At 45.8% G+C, this 25,233-nt stretch overlaps 1 protein-coding gene across 1 annotated transcript; it reads left to right on the top strand.

Moving 5' to 3' along the window:
- The first annotated feature begins 386 nt into the window (after positions 1–386).
- LOC124042215 (vimentin A2-like) lies at positions 387–16,049 on the top strand. Its single transcript, XM_046360629.1, has 9 exons — positions 387–1,054; positions 1,529–1,589; positions 6,236–6,331; positions 10,110–10,274; positions 11,401–11,526; positions 12,468–12,688; positions 13,796–13,839; positions 13,978–14,063; positions 14,959–16,049. Exons 1-9 carry the CDS (start codon positions 504–506, stop codon positions 15,007–15,009), a joined length of 1,401 nt encoding a protein of 466 aa, XP_046216585.1. The 5' UTR covers positions 387–503; the 3' UTR covers positions 15,010–16,049.
- The last annotated feature ends 9,184 nt before the right edge of the window (positions 16,050–25,233 follow it).

Below are 25,233 nucleotides of genomic sequence, written 5' to 3'. Positions count from 1 at the left end.
GCAATAATAATGATAATAATTAGGCGGTGCTTATAGTGGCCTATTTCACACAGCCAGGGTCTAATATTATCAACAGCAACCCTGGAGCAATTAGGGTTATGTTGCCTTGCTCAAGGGTACACTGGCAGAAGTTTCTCCTTGTCAGCTCGGTTACTGGCCCAACTCTCTAACCTCTCAGTTACCTGCCATTGCCCCTTGACGTTTCCGTAATGGATCAAATGATGAAGTTATAATAGGAATGAAGCTTGTCCAATGGGAAAAGTCAAGTCTAGTTATCCATGTCTCTGGGCACCAAGTCTCTTATCAGCCTGTGATAGGATGTCCGAGCTGTCACTCAAACTCCCTGTTGTCACTCAAACTCATTAGCATAAAAACCGGGGTATAAATACGGTCCCAGTGACCCCCCTCCCGTGTCCGCTGAACGATAACGAGAGAGACCCAACCCAGAGAAACTAAAACTTAGTAACCTAACTTGCTCTACAGAAGAGACCGAACATCTCAGGATGACAGCAGCGCGTGGTCCTCAGTCCTCCTATAAGAAGTATTTTGGTGGGGAAAGGAACATGAGCCACTCGTCCTCCTACCCCTCCAGCCGACAGCTGTACTCCAACCCGGTGGCGGTGCGCTCCTCTCGGGTCTCTTTCGGCCTGTCCTCCGCCGCTCCGGGGGTCTACGCAACCAGGACCCAGCGGCTCCGCAGCAGCGCCCCGATGCCCCGGCTGTCCTCCGAAACCCTGAACTTCTCTCTGTCCGACGCCGTGAACTCCGAGTTCAAGACCAACCGGACCAACGAGAAGGCTCAGATGCAGTCGCTCAACGACCGCTTCGCGAGCTATATCGAGAAGGTCCGGTTCCTCGAGCAGCAGAATAAGATCCTGCAGGCAGAGCTCGAACAGCTACGAGGGAAGGGCACGTCCCGATCCCGCATCGGGGACCTGTACGAGGACGAGATGCGCGAGCTGCGGCGACAGGTGGACCAGCTGACGAACGAGAAGGCGCGAGTGGAAGTGCACCGGGACAACCTGTCTGATGATATAGACCGGCTCAGAGAGAAGTAAGACAATCAGTTACATGTTTACCGAATAGTTATGGAGTAATTAATGACCACAATATATCCTACACAATGAAAGTTTTATTCATTGATTGCACCACAAGACACTTTTTACAATATACCCCATGTTTACCCATGTAGTTGTCGAGTAATTGACTACATAGAGTCAACATTATTTAATAGGTGTCTAGGTGATAATATTAGACCCTGGCTGTGGGATTGCGCAAGTAATGACTTTATTTTCAACAATGCATTGCGTGCTCCTAATTCGACGGGCACATAGTGAGTTAGTGAGACCATCTCAACTTCTGAATGAGCGGTGGCTGTTAAAATGCCAGTTTGTTGTTGTTGCATATTGGGGTCTGATTTTACACACTTTTAATGCACTTTTAAAAGTGTTCTTGAATGTCTTGAAAGGACTCTCTAACACAAATAACACAAGATATTTTCCTCAGTACAGTATGTTTTGCTTTCCAGACTGCAGGAGGAGATGATGCAGCGCGAGGAATCTGAGAGTACCATGCAGAGCTTCAGAGGGGTAGGACACAGCTTCATACTACCACACATCTTAGTTAAAGGGGAATTTCACCCATTTTTTTTAACAAGTGGCCTTATTTTCACTGTTTCTGTGCTTGTAGTTTTAAATATTTTGTTTCATTACAGAGAGTCATCACTTGTCATTGACCTCAATGCATGATGAAAATGTTTAGTCACTTGTCATTGACCTCATTGCATGATGAAAATGTTTAGTCACTTGTCATTGACCTCAATGCATGATGAAAATGTTTCTAGTCACTTGTCATTGACCTCAATGCATGATGAAAATGTTTAGTCACTTGTCATTGACCTCAATGCATGATGAAAATGTTTAGTCACTTGTCATTGACCTCAATGCATGATGAAAATGTTTAGTCACTTGTCATTGACCTCAATGCATGATGAAAATGTTTCTAGTCACTTGTCATTCACCTCATTGCATGATGAAAATGTTTCTAAAACATGTTATACAACAAACCAACTCTTATTACATCAGAAACTCATTCTGATACTGTGTCTGCACTCAATGGTAGATGTTTGTTTTCCACTGTTCCATAAATCCATGTTTGAGGTAATGCTGTTCACAACAACAACAAATATAGATTCATGGGATTGTTTTTGTTTCTATGGGTGTAGAGACAGAATGAGATGTATTTATTTCAACATTTTAAATAATATATCCTTTGGTCCATCAAAATATCAGCAATCACACCGTGTAAACGCAGTCACCGTGTAAACGCAGTCACCGTGTAAATGCAGTCACCGTGTAAACGCAATCACACCGTGTAAACGCAGTCACCGTGTAAACGCAGTCACCGTGTAAACGCAGTCACCGTGTAAACGCAGTCACCGTGTAAACGCAGTCACCGTGTAAACGCAGTCACCGTGTAAACGCAGTCACATGACCAATTCGCCCTCTTTTATTATATTTTATTTTTATTTCACCTTTATTTAACCAGGTAGGCTAGTTGAGGAAGTTCTCATTTACAACTGCGACCTGGCCAAGATGAAGCATAGCAGTGTGAACAGACAACACAGAGTTACACATGGAGTAAACGATTAACAAGTCAATAACACAGTAGAAAAAAAGGGGAGTCTATATACATTGTGTGCAAAAGGCATGAGGAGGTAGGCGAATAATTACAATATTGCAGATTAACACTGGAGTGATAAATGATCAGATGATCATGTACAGGTAGAGATATTGGTGTGCAAAAGAGCAGAAAAGTAAATAAATAAAAACAGTATGGGAATGAGGTAGGTGAAAATGGGTGTGCTATTTACCAATAGACTATGTACAGCTGCAGCGATCGGTTAGCTGCTCAGATAGCTGATGTTTGAAGTTGGTGAGGGAGATAAAAGTCTCCAACTTCAGCGATTTTTGCAATTCGTTCCAGTCACAGGCAGCGTGTGGAGACTATATACTGGGTATCACGGTACAGAGTCAATGTGGAGGCTATATACAGGGTATTACGGTACAGAGTCTATGTGGAGGCTATATACAGGGTAGTACGGTATAGAGTCAATGTGGAGGCTATATACAGGGTATTACGGTACAGAGTCAATGTGGAGGCTATATACAGGGTATTACGGTACAGAGTCATGTGTGTAGAGTTAATTAAAGTGACTATTCATAGATGACAACAGAGTGGCAGTGGTGTGGGGGGGGGCAATGTGAATAGTCTGGGTAGCCATTTGACTAGATGTTCAGGAGTCTTATGGCTTGGGGGTAGAAGCTGTTTAGAAGCCTCTTGGACCTAGACTTGGTGCTCCGGTACCTCTTGGCGTGTGGTAGCAGAGAGAACAGTTTATGACTAGGGTGGCTGGAGTCTTTGACCATTTTTAGGGCCTTCCTCTGACACCTCCTGGTGTGGAGGTCCTGGATGACAGGAAGCTTGGCCCCAGTGATGTACTGTGCTGTTCGCACTACCCTCTGTAGTCGGAGGCAGAGCAGTTGCCATACCAGGCAGTGATGCAACCAGTCAGGATGCTCTCGATGATGCAGCTGTAGAACCTTTTGAGGATCTGAGGACCCATGACAAATCTTTTCAGTCTCCTGAGGGGGAAAAGGTTTTGTCGTGCCCGGTTCTTGACTGTCATGGTGTGTTTGGACCAATCTAGTTTGTTGGTGATGTGGACACCAAGGAACTTGAAGCTCTCAACCTGCTCCACAACAGCCCCGTCGATGAGAATGGGGACGTGCTCGGTCCTCCTTTTCCTGTAGTCCACAATCATCTCCTTAGTCTTGGTTACGTTGAGGGAGAGGTTGTTATCCTGACACCACACGGCCAGGTCTCTGACCTCCTCCCTATAGTCTGTCTCATCGTTGTCGGTGATCAGGCCTACCACTGTTGTGTCATCAGCAAACTTAATGATGGTGTTGGAGTCATGCCTGGCTATGCAGTCATGAGTGAACAGGGAGTACAGGCTTTATAGCACTATTGGATGCTCCAGGGCTAATTTCACTAACGTTTGCATTTTGACATGTTTTTCTATATTAGGAAAATAAAACAACATTTATAAAGCATCTCTTTTGTCCAGCACAGCAAATACTTCAGTTGTCTAAGCATATGTTGCAGAACAGTGATTCCAATATTGTTTTCAGAATGCTGCCAGAAAAACGATCTTAAGAGGGTTAACCATCAGTGACGGAGTTGACAGAAACTCAAAACAAAAATTTTTGGTTAAAAAACAAACATTTGTCAAATCTGTAAAATAATGAATCTAAAAATCGGCAATAAAAACAACCATTCTATCAGGTCTTTCAGCACTCTGACAGAGTTGATGTTTTACGGAGTTGACAACAATGTAACTTTTCTTCCTCGTTCAACTGGTATAGACAGTAAAAATTGCGTTTCATGACTCCAAATGAAATGTTCTAATTGAATCTATCAGGCAGGTGCAGGTGACTGTTCATGGTAACCATGGTGATTACAGTATTATTTGTTTAAATCAACAGAGAACTTTCCAGACCCTGAATGGTCTTGTTGCTCTACATGTAATGAGGACATGAATAAGGTGCAGGTGACTGTTCATGGTTGTAACCATGGTGATTACAGTATTATTTGTTTAAATCAACAGTAGAGAACTTTCCAGACCCTGAATGGTCTTGTTGCTCTACATGTAATGAGGACATGAATAAGGTGCAGGTGACTGTTCATGGTAACCATGGTGATTACAGTATTACTTGTTTAAATCAACAGTAGAGAACTTTCCAGACCCTGAATGGTCTTGTTGCTCTACATGTAATGAGGACATGAATAAGGTGCAGGTGACTGTTCATGGTTGTAACCATGGTGATTACAGTATTTGTTTAAATCAACAGTAGAGAACTTTCCAGACCCTGAATGGTCTTGTTGCTCTATATGTAATGAGGACATGAATAAGGGGCAGGTGCAGGTGGCTGTTCATGGTAACCATGGTGATTACAGTATTATTTGTTTAAATCAACAGTAGAGAACTTTCCAGACCCTGAATGGTCTTGTTGCTCTACATGTAATGAGGACATGAATAAGGGGTCCTTACGGTATAGGTGGCCCTATATTTAGATACATCTGATGGTTGATCAAATCTCTTTCAGGAATCAACATTTGAATGTTATTTAAAGTCAGAGGGCTCTTGCATACGATCATTACTATCCATTATGGGCCGTTTTTATTTTATTTTGTACAAACCATTTGGGAGCGTTTGAAAATGGGATCCTTTGCTCCGGGACTAGGGCATTTCCAGACATAGTGCCGACATGGAAATGAGTAACATTGAAAGTATTTAGAAAATTCCTCAAACAAATCTTTTCTCTTATAAAATTTGTCTGAATGTACATTTTAAGTTCAAGTAATTCATCAAAATCCATAAAAATAGATGTTCCTCCTGGACTAGGTTTATCCCGACATTCCAGATTCCCTGAGCTAACTTCCTGCCAGTCTAGACATTTTACCATAAGGCTGAGAGAAACATGTTCAAGCGGTTTTAAAGCTCATTTACTGTCATTCTAAACATTTTTTTAATATGCTATCTCGGGGGCCCAATCTCCGGGTGGACCCCACAGGCCAGGTCCATCCAGACGTGCTGTAGAGCTTCTGATCCATACCACCCATATATTTATCATGGGGTCTACCATGGCAGACCTGGCTCAGGCCCTAGCCTTCTGTAGAGATGGCTGGCTCTAGGTGACTGGCTGTTGGCTTCTGTAGGAGACTCTGTCAGTACGGCTGGCTGACCAGGCCTCTATTTTGGCAGCAATGGGGGAGGTCTGTTGGCTTCTGTAGGAGACTGTCAGTATGGCTGGCTGACCAGGCCTCTATTTTGGCAGCAGTGGGGGAGGTCTGTTGGCTTCTGTAGGAGACTCTGTCAGTACGGCTGGCTGACCAGGCCTCTATTTTGGCAGCAGTGGGAGAGGTCTGTTGGCTGCTGTAGGAGACAGATGGAGCAGAGGGGAGGATAGCAGGGCACTAGAGTTCTGTCTGGAGGAGGGAGGGATGGGGGACCGGCCGGGGTTATCAGAGCGAGACACAATGTGACCCGTCTGGCTCTGGTCGTCTCACGGTCAGTTACAGAAAGAGAGGCGAGAGAGAACATTTCTGTCTTGACTTATGAGGAAAATGTGTGTGTGTGTGTGGTTATCCCTGTTCATCATGTTGTATTCAGGATGTGGACAACGCAGCTCTGTCTCGTCTGGACCTGGAGAGGAAGGTGGAGTCGCTTCAGGAGGAGATCAACTTCCTGAAGAAACTACACGATGAGGTCAGAACACATACACACGCAAGGAAACATGCACAAAAACACACGCATGCACACGCACGCACACACACACACACGGATGTAAACACACACACAACAACACTGACACACCGACACTCTATCTCTCACACACCCTCCCCCTTCTTTTACCCCTGACCTCTAACCCCAGAGGGATATCCTACGAAGCATGCTAGATCTACTCAGGGGTTTCTAATGCTAACCAGCTTCAGTTAGCTTCACATTCCAGCTCAGACTTTATCCGTACCACGACGGGGGAAATTGCTCATCTGCCCGCAGCTTTACTCTAGCGGGCTTGTAATGTCGCACCTGGCTAGTTGAATGCTGAACACTTCATTGAGTCAATGCTGAAACATCAATCCATGTACGAGTCAGTGCTAGGGCTGTTAGGATGACCGTATTACTGCCACACCAGCGGTCACGAGTCAGTGCTAGGGCTGTTAGGATGACCGTATTACTGCCACACCAGCGGTCACGAGTCAGTGCTAGGGCTGTTAGGATGACCGTATTACTGCCACACCAGCGGTCACGAGTCAGTGCTAGGGCTGTTAGGATGACCGTATTACTGCCACACCAGCGGTCAGTGCTAGGGCTGTTAGGATGACCGTATTACTGCCACACCAGCGGTCACGAGTCAGTGCTAGGGCTGTTAGGATGACCGTATTACTGCCACACCAGCGGTCACGAGTCAGTGCTAGGGCTGTTAGGATGACCGTATTACTGCCACACCAGCGGTCACGAGTCAGTGCTAGGGCTGTTAGGATGACCGTATTACTGCCACACCAGCGGTCACGAGTCAGTGCTAGGGCTGTTAGGATGACCGTATTACTGCCACACCAGCGGTCACGAGTCAGTGGTAGGGCTGTTAGGATGACCGTATTACTGCCACACCAGCGGTCACGAGTCAGTGCTAGGGCTGTTAGGATGACCGTATTACTGCCATACCAGTGGTCAGTGCTAGGGCTGTTACGATGACCGTATTACTGCCACACCAGCGGTCACGAGTCAGTGCTAGGGCTGTTAGGATGACCGTATTACTGCCACACCAGCGGTCACGAGTCAGTGCTAGGGCTGTTAGGATGACCGTATTACTGCCACACCAGCGGTCACGAGTCAGTGCTAGGGCTGTTAGGATGACCGTATTACTGCCACACCAGCGGTCAGTGCTAGGGCTGTTAGGATGACCGTATTACTGCCACACCAGCGGTCACGAGTCAGTGCTAGGGCTGTTAGGATGACCGTATTACTGCCACACCAGCGGTCACGAGTCAGTGCTAGGGCTGTTAGGATGACCGTATTACTGCCACACCAGCGGTCACGAGTCAGTGCTAGGGCTGTTAGGATGACCGTATTACTGCCACACCAGCGGTCACGAGTCAGTGCTAGGGCTGTTAGTATGACCGTATTACTGCCACACCAGCGGTCACGAGTCAGTGCTAGGGCTGTTAGGATGACCGTATTACTGCCACACCAGCGGTCACGAGTCAGTGCTAGGGCTGTTAGGATGACCGTATTACTGCCACACCAGCGGTCACGAGTCAGTGCTAGGGCTGTTAGGATGACCGTATTACTGCCACACCAGCGGTCACGAGTCAGTGCTAGGGCTGTTAGGATGACCGTATTACTGCCACACCAGCGGTCACGAGTCAGTGCTAGGGCTGTTAGGATGACCGTATTACTGCCACACCAGCGGTCACGAGTCAGTGCTAGGGCTGTTAGGATGACCGTATTACTGCCACACCAGCGGTCACGAGTCAGTGCTAGGGCTGTTAGGATGACCGTATTACTGCCACACCAGCGGTCACGAGTCAGTGCTAGGGCTGTTAGGATGACCGTATTACTGCCACACCAGCGGTCACGAGTCAGTGCTAGGGCTGTTAGGATGACCGTGTTACTGCCACACCAGCGGTCACGAGTCAGTGCTAGGGCTGTTAGGATGACCGTATTACTGCCACACCAGCAGTCACGAGTCAGTGCTAGGGCTGTTAGGATGACCGTATTACTGCCACACCAGCGGTCACGAGTCAGTGCTAGGGCTGTTAGGATGACCGTATTACTGCCACACCAGCGGTCAGTGCTAGGGCTGTTAGGATGACCGTATTACTGCCACACCAGCGGTCACGAGTCAGTGCTAGGGCTGTTAGGATGACCGTATTACTGCCACACCAGCGGTCACGAGTCATGACCGCAGTCAATTTCCACGTGACTGTTTAGTCACGGTAATTAGGCTTCTCCAATCTCTGAGGCTGCCGATGATCATTAGTAGCTGATAGGAAAATTATGATTAAATGACTGAACAAATCATTTTAAATGGAACTGTAAGTAAACTAAACTCTGTTTTATTATATCTGATTAACAATATGAGGTCATAAGAAGGGATTGTGTGACACGGACAAGGAGTAATTAAAGTTAATGAACACCATTCCAACTAGGAAGAAACTAATGGGTTGTGGATTAAGTAAACAGATAAGGTAGTTACCCTATGGTTGAACTGACCAAACTGAGCTCTGGGGTGTTTTAGACAAGGAAGTGAGTGCATTCCTAGGTTTTCTGTTAATTAGAACTGTCAGCTAAGTGGTGATCCATAATGTTGAGGGGTCAAAAGTTAATTCAATTATGTTGTGTGACCTGGGAGTGTGTTAGTAAGTTAGAATGAACTTTTAACCTTTTACCCTTTGTCCCGGTTGAGAGGAGGGGATTCTGTTAAGCAATGAAATGACGTCATGTTATTGTATATAAACTGTTGCTCGTGGTAACGTGGCAGCGCGCTCCGAGAATAAATTCTGTTACCTATTATTGATAAGACTGGTCAACGTCTATTTTATGCAAACAATAATCTTACAAATTCTCATAAAATAGATTAAGGGAATTAAATTAATGAATACATATTGGTATAATTAAATTACAGTAACAGTAGCCTACCAAACTTGCTGCCTGCCTGGTACTCAGAACTCTATTGTCCCTCTAATCACTCTGACATCAATGTAAATGTAATAGAAAATCTAATCAAACATTTCATGAGAGCCCGTGAGCTCATTTTGTTCCACATTTCTATAAGCTATGCAATTGTGTGAGAAAACAGAGTGATGGCCTCTATTAAAAAGAGGAGGATCCCATCAGCTTTCTATAGGCCAGGCCTACTTGATTTATTTCTCAACTTTCCTAATAATGCCGTCTTTAGTGTGCTCATCAATGCTCAAGCACCTGTTCCTATCGATAAAATACATGTTATTATGTCATACAAACGTTTCACAATTCCAGAAGTTTCAAATGCGTTCTGTCATTACTAAATAATGTGGTAGGTATTTTAATATTAACATTTTTTACACACATTTGATTCGTCAAATATTTCATTAGTCGTCTTCCTCAGATCAAGGGGATGATGACGCAATATTTGCAAGAGGGAGAGAATCTGATTTCATTGGTCTTCAACTCGTGGCTCAGTCATTTCATTCAATGTCAGTGAGGTTAGCTGTGAGATAGCCTGCCCCGGAGCAGGTTAGTTCTGAAGGATTCGTTGCCATAAAAATGTACCTGGCTTAAAGCTGGGCCACATTCGTACGACTTGCTATCCCGAGATGAACTCAGAGTTGACCAAAGTTACCTCGCTAACTCTTCAAACCTAATTCATAGGATCTCTCTGACCCCTGTTTGTAGGAGCTGTAGTCTCAGGTGCTGACCCCTCTCTAATCTCAAACCCCGGTTTGTAGGAGCTGCAGTCTCAGGTGCTGACCCCTCTCTGACCTCTGACTCCTGTCTGTAGGAGCTGTTGGAGCTGCAGTCTCAGGTGCAGGTGTCGCAGCAGGTGCAGATGGACATTGATGTGGTGAAGCCAGACCTGACGGGCGCTCTCAGGGACGTCCGCTCTCAGTACGAGAACCTGGCCTCCAAGAACATGCAGGAGTCAGACGACTGGTACAAGTCTAAGGTAGGCTGTTCCCTATACCCTATACCCTACAGCCTACCCCTATACCCTACAGCCTACCCCCTATACCCTACAGCCTACCCCCTATACCCTACCCCCTATACCCTACAGCCTACCCCCTATACCCTACACCCTACCCCCTATACCCTACAGGAGTCAGACGACTGGTACAAGTCTAAGGTAGGCTGTTCCCTATACCCTACACCCTACCCCCTATACCCTATACCCTACAGGAGTCAGACGACTGGTACAAGTCTAAGGTAGGCTGTTCCCTATACTCTACAGCCTACCCCATATACCCTACAGGAGTCAGACGACAGGTACAAGTCTAAGGTATACCCTTTACCCTATACCCTAGAGCAGTAGTCCCCTAACCCTTTTTAATCCATTTCATGTGTAGGTGTACTTGATTCAGCAGCCCTAGTGCCGGGGAAACAAAGTGTTCCCATTTTGAATAATTTCATGTGTCTGGATGTGGGGGACTGGGAGTCGGGTGAGGTGGCCTCACCGCTGTTCCCTCCCCTCTGACTGACCAGATGCACCCCTGTTCCCTCCCCTCTCACTGACTCAGGTCTATCTCAAATCAAATTTCAATCAAATCAAATTTATTTATATAGCCCTTCGTACATCAGCTGATATCTCAAAGTGCTGTACAGAAACATATGTCTCCTGTACAGTGTTAATAGACATGCCTATTGACAGTCTCAGGTCTATCTCTCCTGTACAGTGTTAATAGACATGCCTATTGACAGTCTCAGGTCTATCTCTCCTGTACAGTGTTAATAGACATGCATATTGACAGTCTCAGGTCTATCTCTCCTGTACAGTGTTAATAGACATGCATATTGACAGTCTCAGGTCTATCTCTCCTGTACAGTGTTAATAGACATGCATATTGACAGTCTCAGGTCTATCTCTCCTGTACAGTGTTAATAGACATGCATATTGCCAGTCTCAGGTCTATCTCTCCTATACAGTGTTAATAGACATGCATATTGACAGTCTCAGGTCTATCTCTCCTATACAGTGTTAATAGACATGCATATTGACAGTCTCAGGTCTATCTCTCCTGTACAGTGTTAATAGACATGCATATTGACAGTCTCAGGTCTATCTCTCCTGTCTGCAGTTTGCTGACCTGACTGATTCTGCAGCCCGTAACAACGAGTCTCTACGGATTGCTAAGCAGGAGGCTAATGACTACAGACGCCAGGTGCAGGCACTCACCTGTGAGATCGATGCCCTGAAGGGAAGCGTGAGTACAGCACCTGTCACACTAAGAGGCATCTGTCTAGTGAGTCAGCATTTTCTGTTTGAGTGATGGCTCTCGCTTGCTCTCCCTCTACCTGCTCTTTATCTCCTCCCCCTCCCTCCCTCCCTCTCTCTCCCCTCTGCTCCCTCTCTCCCTCTACCTGCTCTTTATCTCCCCTCCCCCTCCCTCTCCTCTTTATCCCTCCCCTCCCTCCTCCCCTCTCCCCTCTCTCCCTCTCTCCCTCTACCTGCTCTTTATCTCCTCCCCCTGCCTCCCTCTCTCCCCTCTGCTCCCTCTCTCCCTCTACCTGCTCTTTATCTCCTCCCCCTCCCTCCCTCCCTCTCTCCCCTCTGCTCCCTCTCTCCCTCTACCTGCTCTTTATCTCCTCCCCCTCCCTCCCTCCCTCTCTCCCCTCTGCTCCCTCTCTCCCTCTACCTGCTCTTTATCTCCTCCCCCTCCCTCCCTCCCTCTCTCTCCCCTCTGCTCTCTCTCCTCCCTTTCTCTCCCCTCTGCTCTCTCTCTCCCTCTGTCTATCCCCTCTGCTCTCTCTCTCCCTCTACCTCCTCTTTATCTCCTCCCCCTCCCTCCCTCGCTCTCTCTCTCCCTCTGTCTATCCCCTCTGCTCTCTCTCTCCCTCTCTCTCCCCTCTGCTCTCTCTCCTCCCTCTCTCTCCCCTCTGCTCTCTCCTCCCTCTCTCCCCTCTGCTCTCTCTCCTTCTTCTGTCTATCCCCTCTGCTCTCTCTCTCCTCTGCTCTCTCTCCCCTCTGCTCTCTCTCTCCTCCCTCTCTCTCCCCTCTGCTCTCTCCTCCCTCTCTCTCCCCTCTGCTCTCTCTCCTCCCTCTCTCTCTCCTCTGCTCTCTCTCCTCCCTCTCTCTCCCCTCGGCTCTCTCTCTCTCCTCCCTCTCTCTCCCCTCTGCTCTCTCTCTCCCCTCTCCTCCTCTCAGAATGAGTCTATGGAGCGGCAGATGAGGGAGATGGAGGAGAACTTCAGTATGGAGTCGTCTGGTTACCAGGACAACGTCAGTGGTCTGGAGGAGGACATTAGGAACATGAAGGATGAGATGGCCAGACACCTCAGAGAATACCAGGATCTCCTCAATGTCAAGATGGCCCTGGACATAGAGATAGCTACCTACAGGAAACTACTGGAGGGAGAGGAGAGCAGGTAAATGGCCCTGGACATAGAGATGGCTACCTACAGGAAACTACTGGAGGGAGAGGAGAGCAGGTAAATGGCCCTGGACATAGAGATAGCTACCTACAGGAAACTACTGGAGGGAGAGGAGAGCAGGTAAATGGCCCTGGACATAGAGATAGCTACCTACAGGAAACTACTGGAGGGAGAGAGGAGAGCACGTAAATGGCCCTGGACATAGAGATAGCTACCTACAGGAAACTACTGGAGGGAGAGGAGAGCAGGTAAATGGCCCTGGACATAGAGATAGCTACCTACAGGAAACTACTGGAGGGAGAGGAGAGCAGGTAAATGGCCCTGGACATAGAGATAGTGATGATGATGGTGGTGATGATGATGGTGTTGATGATAATGATCATGGTGATGATGATTATTATGGTGATGATGAAGACAGTAGTGGTGGTGATGATGATGATGGTGATTATGCTGATGATGATGGTGGTGGTGGTAGTGATTATGGTGGTGGTGATGGTGGTGGTGATGATGAAGACAGTGATGGTGATGATGGTGGTGATGATGAATGTGGTGATAGTGGTGATGGCGATGGTGGTGGTAGTGATTATGGTGTTGGTGATGATGATGAATGTGGTGGTGATGATGAATGTGATGGTGGTGGTGGTAGTGATTATGGTGGTGGTGATTGTGATGGTGGTGATGATGAATGTGATGGTGGTGATGGTGGTGATGATGAATGTGATGGTGGTGATAGTGGTGATGGTGATGATGATGGTGGTGATGATGAATGTGATGGTGGTGATGATGATGGTGGTGATGATGAATGTGATGGTGGTGATGGTGGTGATGATGAATGTGATGGTGGTGATGATGGTGGTGATAGTGGTGATGGTGATGATGATGGTGGTGATGATGATGGTGGTGATAGTGGTGATGGTGATGATGATGGTGGTGATGATGATGGTGGTGATAGTGGTGATGGTGATGATGATGATGGTGGTGATGATGAATGTGATGGTGGTGATGATGAATATGATGGTGGTGATGAAGGACATTGAGACCTTGCTCATAGGTGAGGAAAACAAAGAATACTGATTGACTCAAAGGTCCCTCTCATTTCAGAATCACCTCTCCATTGCCAAACCTCTCCTCCTTAAACCTGAGAGGTACGTCCTGTTCTGTAGATACTCGCTCACCAATGATAGAAATCACTTCATAATATGCTGTATCAATTATAAACAATATTCTGTATCAATAATATGCTGTAGAAACACTCCTCTCTTCATTGTCATCTGTCGCTATAGAAACCATGATGGATTCCAGACCCATGGTTGAAACCACAATGTCCAAAAAGGTTCTGATAAAGACGATCGAGACCAGAGATGGACAGGTACGGTCAGCTTGTTATCCAGAGTGACGTAAAGCATCCATCTTCTGAAAGCTTTTGGTACTGGTGCCCCGTGACAATCGAACCCACAACCACCTGAGACACACAGATTCCCTGTTCACTGGGTTGATTTGGTCTGTAACTCTGAGCTTCTACATACATATGATCAGTTGAGACACACAGACCAGGGATGGACAACGGTCCAAACCACATCTCATAATCCATTCAAATGTTCTTGGAGTTTCTACCCTTGTAAGATGGCCAAGACTCGGGTGACTAAATCAATGCTGTGAGAGAATTAAGGCTAACTGACAGACATGAACAACATAAGCTGTATATAGATTTTCAGACATGACATGTAGTATTTTCATATTTTAGTATACGCATTTTATATACATTCGTGTTCTTTTTCAAAGAGTTATCAGAAAAACAAGCGTTTCTCTGTGACTCGTCAACGGTGCAGTGAGCAGAACCTTTTCCGTGTAGTTCAGCTGGTGTCGTGTTCATGTCCAGTAATCTAGCTTTTTACGACCCGCAGAAACAACTTTACAGTTGTGAACACCACATGTAAAATCATCAAAGTCGCTGCTGGAATGTGGCACTCTGTCAACAGAGCTTTAAAAAATAAAAATATTGAAAAATGACAATTAGATCTGACTTTTTGGATTGAATCATCAAAGCAGGTTTCACGCAGAATGGTTGGACACCTTGAACAAGCCTATGTAGCCTACTTAGTATACCATGTAGCAGGAGCTTTTATCCAAGCCTCTAAGAGTCACACATGCATACATATAAGGGAATCGAACCCAAGACCCTTTGGTGCAATGCTCTGACTGAGCCACACAGGGTCCAGTTATGACCAGGTGTTAACTGTTTCCTCTCTGTCCCTCCCCAACAGGTGATCAATGAGTCCATGAACCATGACGACCCCATCGATGTCTTCAACTAGAGACCAGCCATCTACAACACAGAAAAACATAGATGATATTTGTATCTATATTCTATTTCTATAACCCGCAGCCATAAACAATATCTCTGTCTGTTATATATCTGGATTATGTTTCTGGACCATTCCCCCAGACAGGACTACCTACCCACGGTAAACAACCAGACAGGACTACCTACCCACAGTAAACAACCAGACAGGACCACCTACCCACGGTAAACACCCAGACAGGACCACCTACCCACGGTAAACACCCTGACAGGACAGCTACCCACAGTAAACACCCTGACAGGACCACCTACCCACAGTAAACACCCTGACAGGACCACCTACCCACAGTAAACACCCTGACAGGACCACCTACCCACAGTAAACACCCAGACAGGACCACCTACCCACAGTAAACACCCAGACAGGACCACCTACCCACAGTAAACACCCAGACAGGACCACCTACCCACAGTAAACACCCTGACAGGACCACCTACCCACAGTAAACACCCTGACAGGACCACCTACCCACAGTAAACACCCTGACAGGACCACCTACCCACAGTAAACACCCTGACAGGACCACCTACCCACAGTAAACACCCTGACAGGACACCTACCCACAGTAAACACCCTGACAGGACCACCTACCCACAGTAAACACCCATCCAAACCTGCTTCAAGTGTCTTGTTACTGTGTGAGCCTGCTAGAATATTCCACCTGTTGTGAGCTAGACGTTAGGGCTGAGACTGTTATCCTAGGACATGTTTACACTACTTCTAGGTGGTGGACAGGGAGAGAAGAGAGCGAGGGAATGGAGAGACTCTAGAGTCGACAGAAACATTACATTTGTCGTCACAGCAATATTTTGTTAACTCTGTAAAAACCAGTCAATGTTACCAGATACAATATAATTATTTGTCTGAATGAACCAGCTGGCCTGTTCTTCGCGGCCTGTCCTTCACGACCGGTCCTACATCTGTCAGTCTAGCGGAAGAGCAACACATGAAACACTGTTCATCTAAAGAACAATAAAACTGGTAGACAGACATCCTCGGTCTCAGGGAAGTTATTTGTTGTACTAAATCCCCTTAGTTTCCTTTGTGCCATAAGGCCGCCATTTGCAGTTCTCTGAAACGTACAGTACCTCTACTGTTGAGCTGACCTAATTCATGCTGATTACGCCTAAACTACTTGTTCCCCCTAATGGGAATGGAAATTCTAGACTTCCAGGCACTTTTCGTGATGAGAGAGTGGAGGCTATGAAAGCAGAATTATAACACCAACGTTGTAACTATTATTGGGCTCAAACTACTGGGTCCTCTAAATTAATTTTCTTATTTTAACATTGTGATTATAATAGAGGAACTAAAACAGGAAATAGAGTTAAGAAGTGTGATGTATGTGATAAACAGGAAATAGAGTTAGGAAGTGTGTTGTATGTGATAAACAGGAAATAGAGTTAGGAAGTGTGTTGTATGTGATAAACAGGAAATAGAGTTAGGAAGTGTGTTGTACGTGATAAACAGGAAATAGAGTTAGGAAGTGTGTTGTATGTGATAAACAGGAAATAGAGTTAGGAAGTGTGTTGTATGTGATAAACAGGAAATAGAGTTAGGAAGTGTGTTGTATGTGATAAACAGGAAATAGAGTTAGGAAGTGTGTTGTATGTGATAAACAGGAAATAGAGTTAGGAAGTGTGTTGTATGTGATAAACAGGAAATAGAGTTAGGAAGTGTGTTGTATGTGATAAACAGGAAATAGAGTTAGGAAGTGTGTTGTATGTGATAAACAGGAAATAGAGTTAGGAAGTGTGATGCATGTGATGCTGTCTCCATAACAACACTTATCTGATGAAAGTTGCCATGTCAGCTAGATATTAACAGGTCCAGAATCAGCCCTTATAGATTATCCTCATCCTAACTACGAGTAGGGTCAGAATGGCACCCTATTCCCTATATTAGTACACTACTTTTTCACCAGGTTCCATTCACTCTTAGAAATAGGGGTTCCAAAGGGTTCTCCAGCTGTCCCAATTGGAGACAGAACCCTTTAAGGTTCTAGATAGCACCTTTTCTCCAAGAGTGTAGGGCGTAGGGTACACTTTATAGGGAAAATGGTGGTATTACGTAGTCACGTAGTTACGTAGTCATACAGTTAAATTGTAGTGGTGAAGAGTTAAACTGGTCCTGGGTCAGTGGTGAAGAGTTAAACTGGTCCTGGGTCAGTGGTCCTTCTGTAGCTCAGTTGGTAGAGCATGGCGCTTGTAACGCCAGGGTAGTGGGTTCGATCCCCGGGACCACCCATACGTAGAATGTATGCACACATGACTGTAAGTCGCTTTGGATAAAAGCGTCTGCTAAATGGCATATATTATTATTATATTATTATATTATGGTGAAGGGTTAAACTGGTCCTGGGTCAGTGGTGAAGGGTTAAACTGGTATGATGAATACCTGGATCAGGATAAACTGGTCCTGGGTCAGTGGTGAAGGGTTAAACTGGTCCAGGGTCAGTGGTGAAGGGTTAAACTGGTCCAGGGTCAGTGGTGAAGGGTTAAACTGGTCCTGGGTCAGTGGTGAAGGGTTAAACTGGTCCTGGGTCAGTGGTGAAGGGTTAAACTGGTATGATAAATACCTGGATCAGGATAAACTGGTCCTGGGTGGTGAAGGGTTAAACTGGTCCTGGGTCAGTGGTTAATGGTTACACCTTACTGCTACGGGAGGTGGGCACAATCACATGTTGAACACAGCTCTCAGGTCTCCTCTCACTTCTAGTGTTCTCCAGGCAACATCACAGCTGTAGAAACCCTCCAAGAAGAATGACTATAAGCGTGTCCCCTTTAAACCAGACAGAATAAACCTCAGTAGAGCTTTGCTGTACTTCTTATTGCCAACAGTGGTGACTGTCTGCCTGATAGCCGACAGTAGCTGATTACTGCAACCAGGTGGTGATGCTGTGAACGACACAGGATGCTGCCCAGAGAGACACAGATGCCCCACTCAGCTGGATTATTTACACACCTCTTGTTCTAATGATGTGATATTGATGTACTTAAACAAGGCATAACTCATAAAGATCCTACTAAATTACTAGAGGGGGGGGTCATAAACCCTAAAAGTTCCAGAATGGAGTGAAAATGGCAGCCATCTTGGTCAGGGAGAAATCCAAAACAAATCCACTAATTGGAATTAATGGCAATAGAGAAATAGGTGATGCATTTTCTTATTTTACTTAATAAAAGTAGGGTATCAGAAATGTTTTAATAGAATTGTAGTCAACCTAAAATATTGTCATATAATTATACATACAGTTTATACAGGGTTTATACCAACTGTCTATATAAATATACCCTAAAATATATGTAAACATACCATGAATGTCTCAGATTGAGTTTTCTTTGAAAGCGGTCTGTGCTATTATATGATACAATATCATCACTTCCCAATGAGCAAACCCTGGTTGAATAGACGTATGTACGACAAACCCTGGTTGAAAAAACAAACATATTTTGACGTCTTTTCAGTGGCCAGAATATTACGCATTTTTCTGACCACCATACGACCAGCTGGTCCTAATTGTGAGCTCTGTCTGACCAGCTGGTCCTAATTGTGAGCTCTGTCTGACCAGCTGGTCATAATTGTGAGCTCTGTCTGACCAGCTGGTCCTAATTGTGAGCTCAGTCTGACCGGCTGGTCATAATTGTGAGCTCTGTCTGACCAGCTGGTCATAATTGTGACCACTATATTATGTAGCCTACTGGTCATAGTTAAGACCTCATCATGGTAATGACCAGATGTCTGCAAATCAAATCAAATCAAATGTATTTGTCACATACACATGGTTAGCAGATGTTAATGCGAGTGTCGCGAAATGCTTGTGCTTCTAGTTCCGACAATGCAGTAATAACCAATGAGTAATCTAACCTAACAATTCCAAAACTACTACCTTATACACACAAGTGTAAAGGGATGAAGAATATGTACATAAAGATATATGAATGAGTGATGGTACAGAGCAGCATAGGCAAGATACAGTAGATGGTATCGAGTACAGTATATACATATGAGATGAGTATGTAAACAAAGTGGCATAGTTTAAAGTGGCTAGTGATACATGTATTACATAAGGATGCAGTCGATGATATAGAGTACAGTATATACATATACATATGAGATGAATAATGTAGGGTATGTAAACATTATATTAAGTAGCATTGTTTAAAGTGGCTAGTGATATATTTTACATCAATTCCCATCAATTCCCATTATTAAAGTGTCTGGAGTTGAGTCAGTGTCAGTGTGTTGGCAGCAGCCACTCAATGTTAGTGGTGGCTGTTTAACAGTCTGATGGCCTTGAGATAGAAGCTGTTTTTCAGTCTCTCGGTCCCAGCTTTGATGCACCTGTACTGACCTCGCCTTCTGGATGATAGCAGGGCGAACAGGCAGTGGCTCGGGTGGTTGTTGTCCTTGATGATCTTTATGGCCTTCCTGTGACATCGGGTGGTGTAGGTGTCCTGGAGGGCAGGTAGTTTGCCCCCGGTGATGCGTTGTGCAGACCTCACTACCCTCTGGAGAGCCTTACGGTTGTGGACGGAGCAGTTGCCGTACCAGGCGGTGATACAGCCCGACAGGATGCTCTCGATTGTGCATCTGTAGAAGTTTGTGAGTGCTTTTGGTGACAAGCCAAATTTCTTCAGCCTCCTGAGGTTGAAGAGGCGCTGCTGCGCCTTCTTCACGATGCTGTCTGTGTGGGTGGACCAATTCAGTTTGTCTGTGATGTGTATGCCGAGGAACTTAAAACTTGTTACCCTCTCCACTACTGTTCCATCGATGTGGATAGGGGGGTGTTCCCTCTGCTGTTTCCTGAAGTCCACAATCATCTCCTTAGTTTTGTTGACGTTGAGTGTGAGGTTATTTTCCTGACACCACACTCCGAGGGCCCTCACCTCCTCCCTGTAGGCCGTCTCGTCGTTGTTGGTAATCAAGCCTACCACTGTTGTGTCGTCCGCAAACTTGATGATTGAGTTGGAGGCGTGCGTGGCCATGCAGTCGTGGGTGAACAGGGAGGGCTCAGAATGCACCCTTGTGGGGCCCCAGTGTTGAGGATCAGCGGGGTGGAGATGTTGTTGCCTACCCTCACCACCTGGGGGCAGCCCGTCAGGAAGTCCAGTACCCAGTTGCACAGGGCGGGGTCGAGACCCAGGGTCTCGAGCTTGATGACGAGCTTGGAGGGTACTATGGTGTTAAATGCCGAGCTGTAGTCAATGAACAGCATTCTCACATAGGTATTCCTCTTGTCCAGATGGGTTAGGGCAGTGTGCAGTGTGGTTGAGATTACATCGTCTGTGGACCTATTTGGGCGGTAAGCAAATTGGAGTGGGTCTATGGTGTCAGGTAGGGTGGAGGTGATATGATCCTTGACTAGTCTCTCAAAGACCTTCATGATGACGGAAGTGAGTGCTACGGGGCGGTAGTCGTTTAGCTCAGTTCCCTTAGCTTTCTTGGGAACAGGAACAATGGTGGCCCTCTTGATGCATGTGGGAACAACAGACTGGGATAGGGATTGATTGAATATGGCCATAAACACACCAGCCAGCTGGTTTGCGCTTTCTCTGAGGGTGCGGCTGGGGATGCCGTCTGGGCCTGCAGCCTTGTGGCAATGTATTGTCCTCAAAGCGGGCAAAAAAGTTATTTAGTCTGCCTGGGAGCAAGACATCCTGGTCCGTGACGGGGCTGGTTTTCTTTTTGTAATCCATGATTGACTGTAGACCCTGCCACATACCTCTCGTGTCTGAGCTGTTGAATTGCGACTCTACTTTGTCTCTACTGACGCTTAGCTTGTTTGATTGCCTTGAGGAGGGAATAGCTGCACTGTTTGATTGCCTTGAGGAGGGAATAGCTACACTGTTTGATTGCCTTGAGGAGGGAATAGCTGCACTGTTTGATTGCCTTGGAGGGAATAGCTGCACTGTTTGATTGCCTTGAGGAGGGAATAGCTGCACTGTTTGATTGCCTTGGAGGGAATAGCTACACTGTTTGATTGCCTTGGAGGGAATAGCTGCACTGTTTGATTGCCTTGGAGGGAATAGCTACACTGTTTGATTGCCTTGAGGAGGGAATAGCTGCACTGTTTGATTGCCTTGGAGGGAATAGCTACACTGTTTGATTGCCTTGAGGAGGGAATAGCTGCACTGTTTGATTGCCTTGAGGAGGGAATAGCTACACTGTTTGATTGCCTTGGAGGGAATAGCTACACTGTTTGATTGCCTTGGAGGGAATAGATACACTGTTTGATTGCCTTGAGGAGGGAATAGCTGCACTGTTTGATTGCCTTGAGGAGGGAATAGCTGCACTGTTTGATTGCCTTGAGGAGGGAATAGCTGCACTGTTTGATTGCCTTGAGGAGGGAATAGCTACACTGTTTGATTGCCTTGGAGGGAATAGCTACACTGTTTGATTGCCTTGGAGGGAATAGCTGCACTGTTTGATTGCCTTGAGGAGGGAATAGCTACACTGTTTGATTGCCTTGAGGAGGGAATAGCTGCACTGTTTGATTGCCTTGAGGAGGGAATAGCTGCACTGTTTGATTGCCTTGGAGGGAATAGCTGCACTGTTTGATTGCCTTGAGGAGGGAATAGCTACACTGTTTGATTGCCTTGAGGAGGGAATAGCTGCACTGTTTGATTGCCTTGGAGGGAATAGCTGCACTGTTTGATTGCCTTGGAGGGAATAGCTGCACTGTTTGATTGCCTTGAGGAGGGAATAGCTGCACTGTTTGATTGCCTTGGAGGGAATAGCTGCACTGTTTGATTGCCTTGGAGGGAATAGCTGCACTGTTTGATTGCCTTGGAGGGAATAGCTGCACTGTTTGATTGCCTTGGAGGGAATAGCTGCACTGTTTGATTGCCTTGGAGGGAATAGCTGCACTGTTTGATTGCCTTGGAGGGAATAGCTGCACTGTTTGATTGCCTTGGAGGGAATAGCTGCACTGTTTGATTGCCTTGAGGAGGGAATAGCTGCACTGTTTGATTGCCTTGAGGAGGGAATAGCTGCACTGTTTGATTGCCTTGAGGAGGGAATAGCTGCACTGTTTGATTGCCTTGAGGAGGGAATAGCTGCACTGTTTGATTGCCTTGAGGAGGGAATAGCTGCACTGTTTGATTGCCTTGAGGAGGGAATAGCTGCATTGTTTGATTGCCTTGAGGAGGGAATAGCTGCACTGTTTGATTGCCTTGAGGAGGGAATAGCTGCACTGTTTGATTGCCTTGAGGAGGGAATAGCTGCACTGTTTGATTGCCTTGAGGAGGGAATAGCTGCACTGTTTGATTGCCTTGAGGAGGGAATAGCTGCACTGTTTGATTGCCTTGAGGAGGGAATAGCTGCACTGTTTGATTGCCTTGAGGAGGGAATAGCTGCACTGTTTGATTGCCTTGAGGAGGGAATAGCTGCACTGTTTGTATTCAGTCATGTTTCCGGCTGCCATCAATCCACGGTTTCTGGTTTGGGAATGTTTTAATCGTTGCTATGGGAACGACATATTCAATGCACGTTCTAATGAACTCGCACACCGAATCAGCTTATTCGTCAATGTTGTTGTCTGACGCAATACGAAACATATCCCAGTCCACGTGATGGAAGCAGTCTTGGAGTGTGGAATCAGATTGGTCGGACCAGCGTTGAACAGACCTCAGACGTGGGAGCTTCTTGTTTTGTATTAATGATTAATCAGAGTGGTGTGATGGGGCAGTATTAATGATTAATCAGAGTGGTGTGATGGGGCAGTATTAATGATTAATCAGAGTGGTGTGATGGGGCAGTATTAATGATTAATCAGAGTGGTGTGATGGGTCAGTATTAATGATTAATCAGAGTGGTGTGATGGGGCAGTATTAATGATTAATCAGAGTGGTGTGATGGGTCAGTATTAATGATTAATCAGAGTGGTGCGATGGGGCAGTATTAATGATTAATCAGAGTGGTGTGATGGGTCAGTATTAATGATTAATCAGAGTGGTGCGATGGGTCAGTATTAATGATTAATCAGAGTGGTGTGATGGGTCAGTATTAATGATTAATCAGAGTGGTGTGATGGGTCAGCTAGCTAACAGCATTTCCATGGTACTAGTTGAAGACACTTTGTGGCAGTTGTAGCTTAGAGACATCTTCAAAAAAGAGCAATTTGTTCATATACTTTGCGTCTTTCACCACAGAGGTCAGGGGCATATTTTAGGACCTCCTGAGTTTTCACGACACATTTCATGACACGACAGAACAGTAATTCACAGTAAAACATGTTTAACTGTCAGAATCTAGTAAAAATGTCTGTGTCACATGTCTCAGCTGCTCACATTTACTGACCAACTACAATGGAGAACACACCAGTGGTAGCAAAGGCATGCTGGCTCCTCTGTCAAATCAAGCTATATCTACCGTAGCTTTGATTAGACTGACCATCATACTTTCAACATCTTAGCTAGACAAGCTGTCATCGTCACGAATCACGTCGACAATGAATCACAATGAATCACGTCATATGAAGAGGCTAGACGGAACACTGTCCTTCTCTCAGCACATATCAAAGCTGCAGGCTAAAGTTAAATTTAGACTTGGTTTCCTCTATCGTAATTGCTCCTCTTTCACCCCAGCTGCCAAACTAACCCTGATTCAGATGACCATCCTACCCATTCTAGATTACGGAGACGTCATTTATAGATTGGCAGGTCAGGGTGCTCTGGAGCGGCGAGATGTTCTTTACCAATCTGTATACCCGTCGCAAGACCCACTGGTTGATGCTTATTTATAAAACCCTCTTAGGCCTCACTCCCCCCTAACTGAGATATCTACTGCAGCCCTCATCCTCCACATACAACACCCATTCTGCCAGTCACCTTCTGTTAAAGGTCCCCAAAGCAAACACATCCCTGGGTCGCTCCTCTTTTCAGTTCGCTGCAGCTAGCGACTGGAACGAGCTGCAATAAACACTCAAACTGGACAGTTTTGGAGATAAAACTGTTTTGGAGATCTCTTCATTAAAAGACTCAATTATGGACACCGATACTGACGGTTGTGTCTGCTTTGTGTGATGTATTGTTGTCTCTACCTTCTTGCCCTTTGTGCTGTTGTTCGTGCCCAATAATGTTTGTACCATGTTGTGTTGCTGCCATATTGTTGTCATGTTGTGTTGCTACCATGTTGTGTTGTCATGTGATGCTACCATGCTGTGTTGTTGTCTTAGTTCTCTCTTTATGTAGTGTTGTGTTGTCTCTGTTGTTGTGATGTTTTCTTCTATACGTACAGTTGAAGTCGGAAGTTTAAATACACCTTAGCCAATTACATTTAAACTCAGTTTTTCACAATTCCTGACATTTAATCGTAGTAAAACGTCTCTGTCTTAGGTTAGTTAGGATCACCACGTTATTTTAAGAATGTGAAATGTCAGAATAATAGTAGAGAATGATTTATTTCAGCTTTTATTTCTTTCATCACATTCCCAGTAGGTCAGAAGTTTACATACACTCAATTAGTATTTGGTAGCATTGCCTTTAAATTGTTTAACTTGGGTCAAACATTTCGGGTAGCCTTCCACAAGCTTCCCACAATAAGTTGGGTGAATTTTGGCCCATTCCTCCTGACAGAGCTGGTGTATCTGAGTCAGGTTTGTAGGCCTCCTGACAGAGCTGGTGTAACTGAGTCAGGTTTGTAGGCCTCCTTGCTTGCACACGCTTTTTCAGTTCTGCCCACAAATTTTCTATAGAATTGAGGTCAGGGCTTTGTGATGGCCACTCCAATACCTTAACTTTGTTGTCCTTGAGCCATTTTGCTACAACTTTGGAGGTATGCATGTGGTCGTTGTCCATTTGGAAAACCCATTTGTGACCAAGCTTTAACTTCCTGAATGATGTCTTGAGATGCTGCTTCAATATATCCACATAATTTTCCATCCTCATGGTGCCATCTATTTTGTGAAGTGCATCAGTCCCTCCTGCAGCAAAGCACCCTCACAACATGATGCTGCCACCCCCACAACATGATGCTGCCACCCCCACAACATGATGCTGCCACCCCCACAACATGATGCTGCCACCCCACAACATGATGCTGCCACCCCCACAACATGATGCTGCCACCCCCACAACATGATGCTGCCACCCCCACAACATGATGCTGCCACCCCCCCCACAACATGATGATGCCACCCCCACAACATGATGCTGCCACCCTCACAACATGATG

The sequence above is a fragment of the Oncorhynchus gorbuscha genome, linkage group LG08, assembly GCF_021184085.1.
Source record: "Oncorhynchus gorbuscha isolate QuinsamMale2020 ecotype Even-year linkage group LG08, OgorEven_v1.0, whole genome shotgun sequence".
Taxonomy (NCBI): domain Eukaryota; kingdom Metazoa; phylum Chordata; class Actinopteri; order Salmoniformes; family Salmonidae; genus Oncorhynchus; species Oncorhynchus gorbuscha.
Note: the sequence above shows the minus strand (reverse complement) of the source record. Positions and strands in the feature narration are given on the sequence as shown.

What these genes read in the sequence shown, in the direction of transcription:
- LOC124042215 (XM_046360629.1), top strand. Translation starts at nt 504, where the DNA reads ATGACAGCAGCGCGTGGTCCTCAGTCCTCCTATAAGAAGTATTTTGGT. An exon ending in CCATGCAGAGCTTCAGAGGG is followed by an intron (nt 1,590 to 6,235) that starts GTAGGACACAGC and finishes TGTTGTATTCAG; the next exon opens with GATGTGGACAACGCAGCTCT. An exon ending in TCGATGCCCTGAAGGGAAGC is followed by an intron (nt 11,527 to 12,467) that starts GTGAGTACAGCA and finishes TCCTCCTCTCAG; the next exon opens with AATGAGTCTATGGAGCGGCA.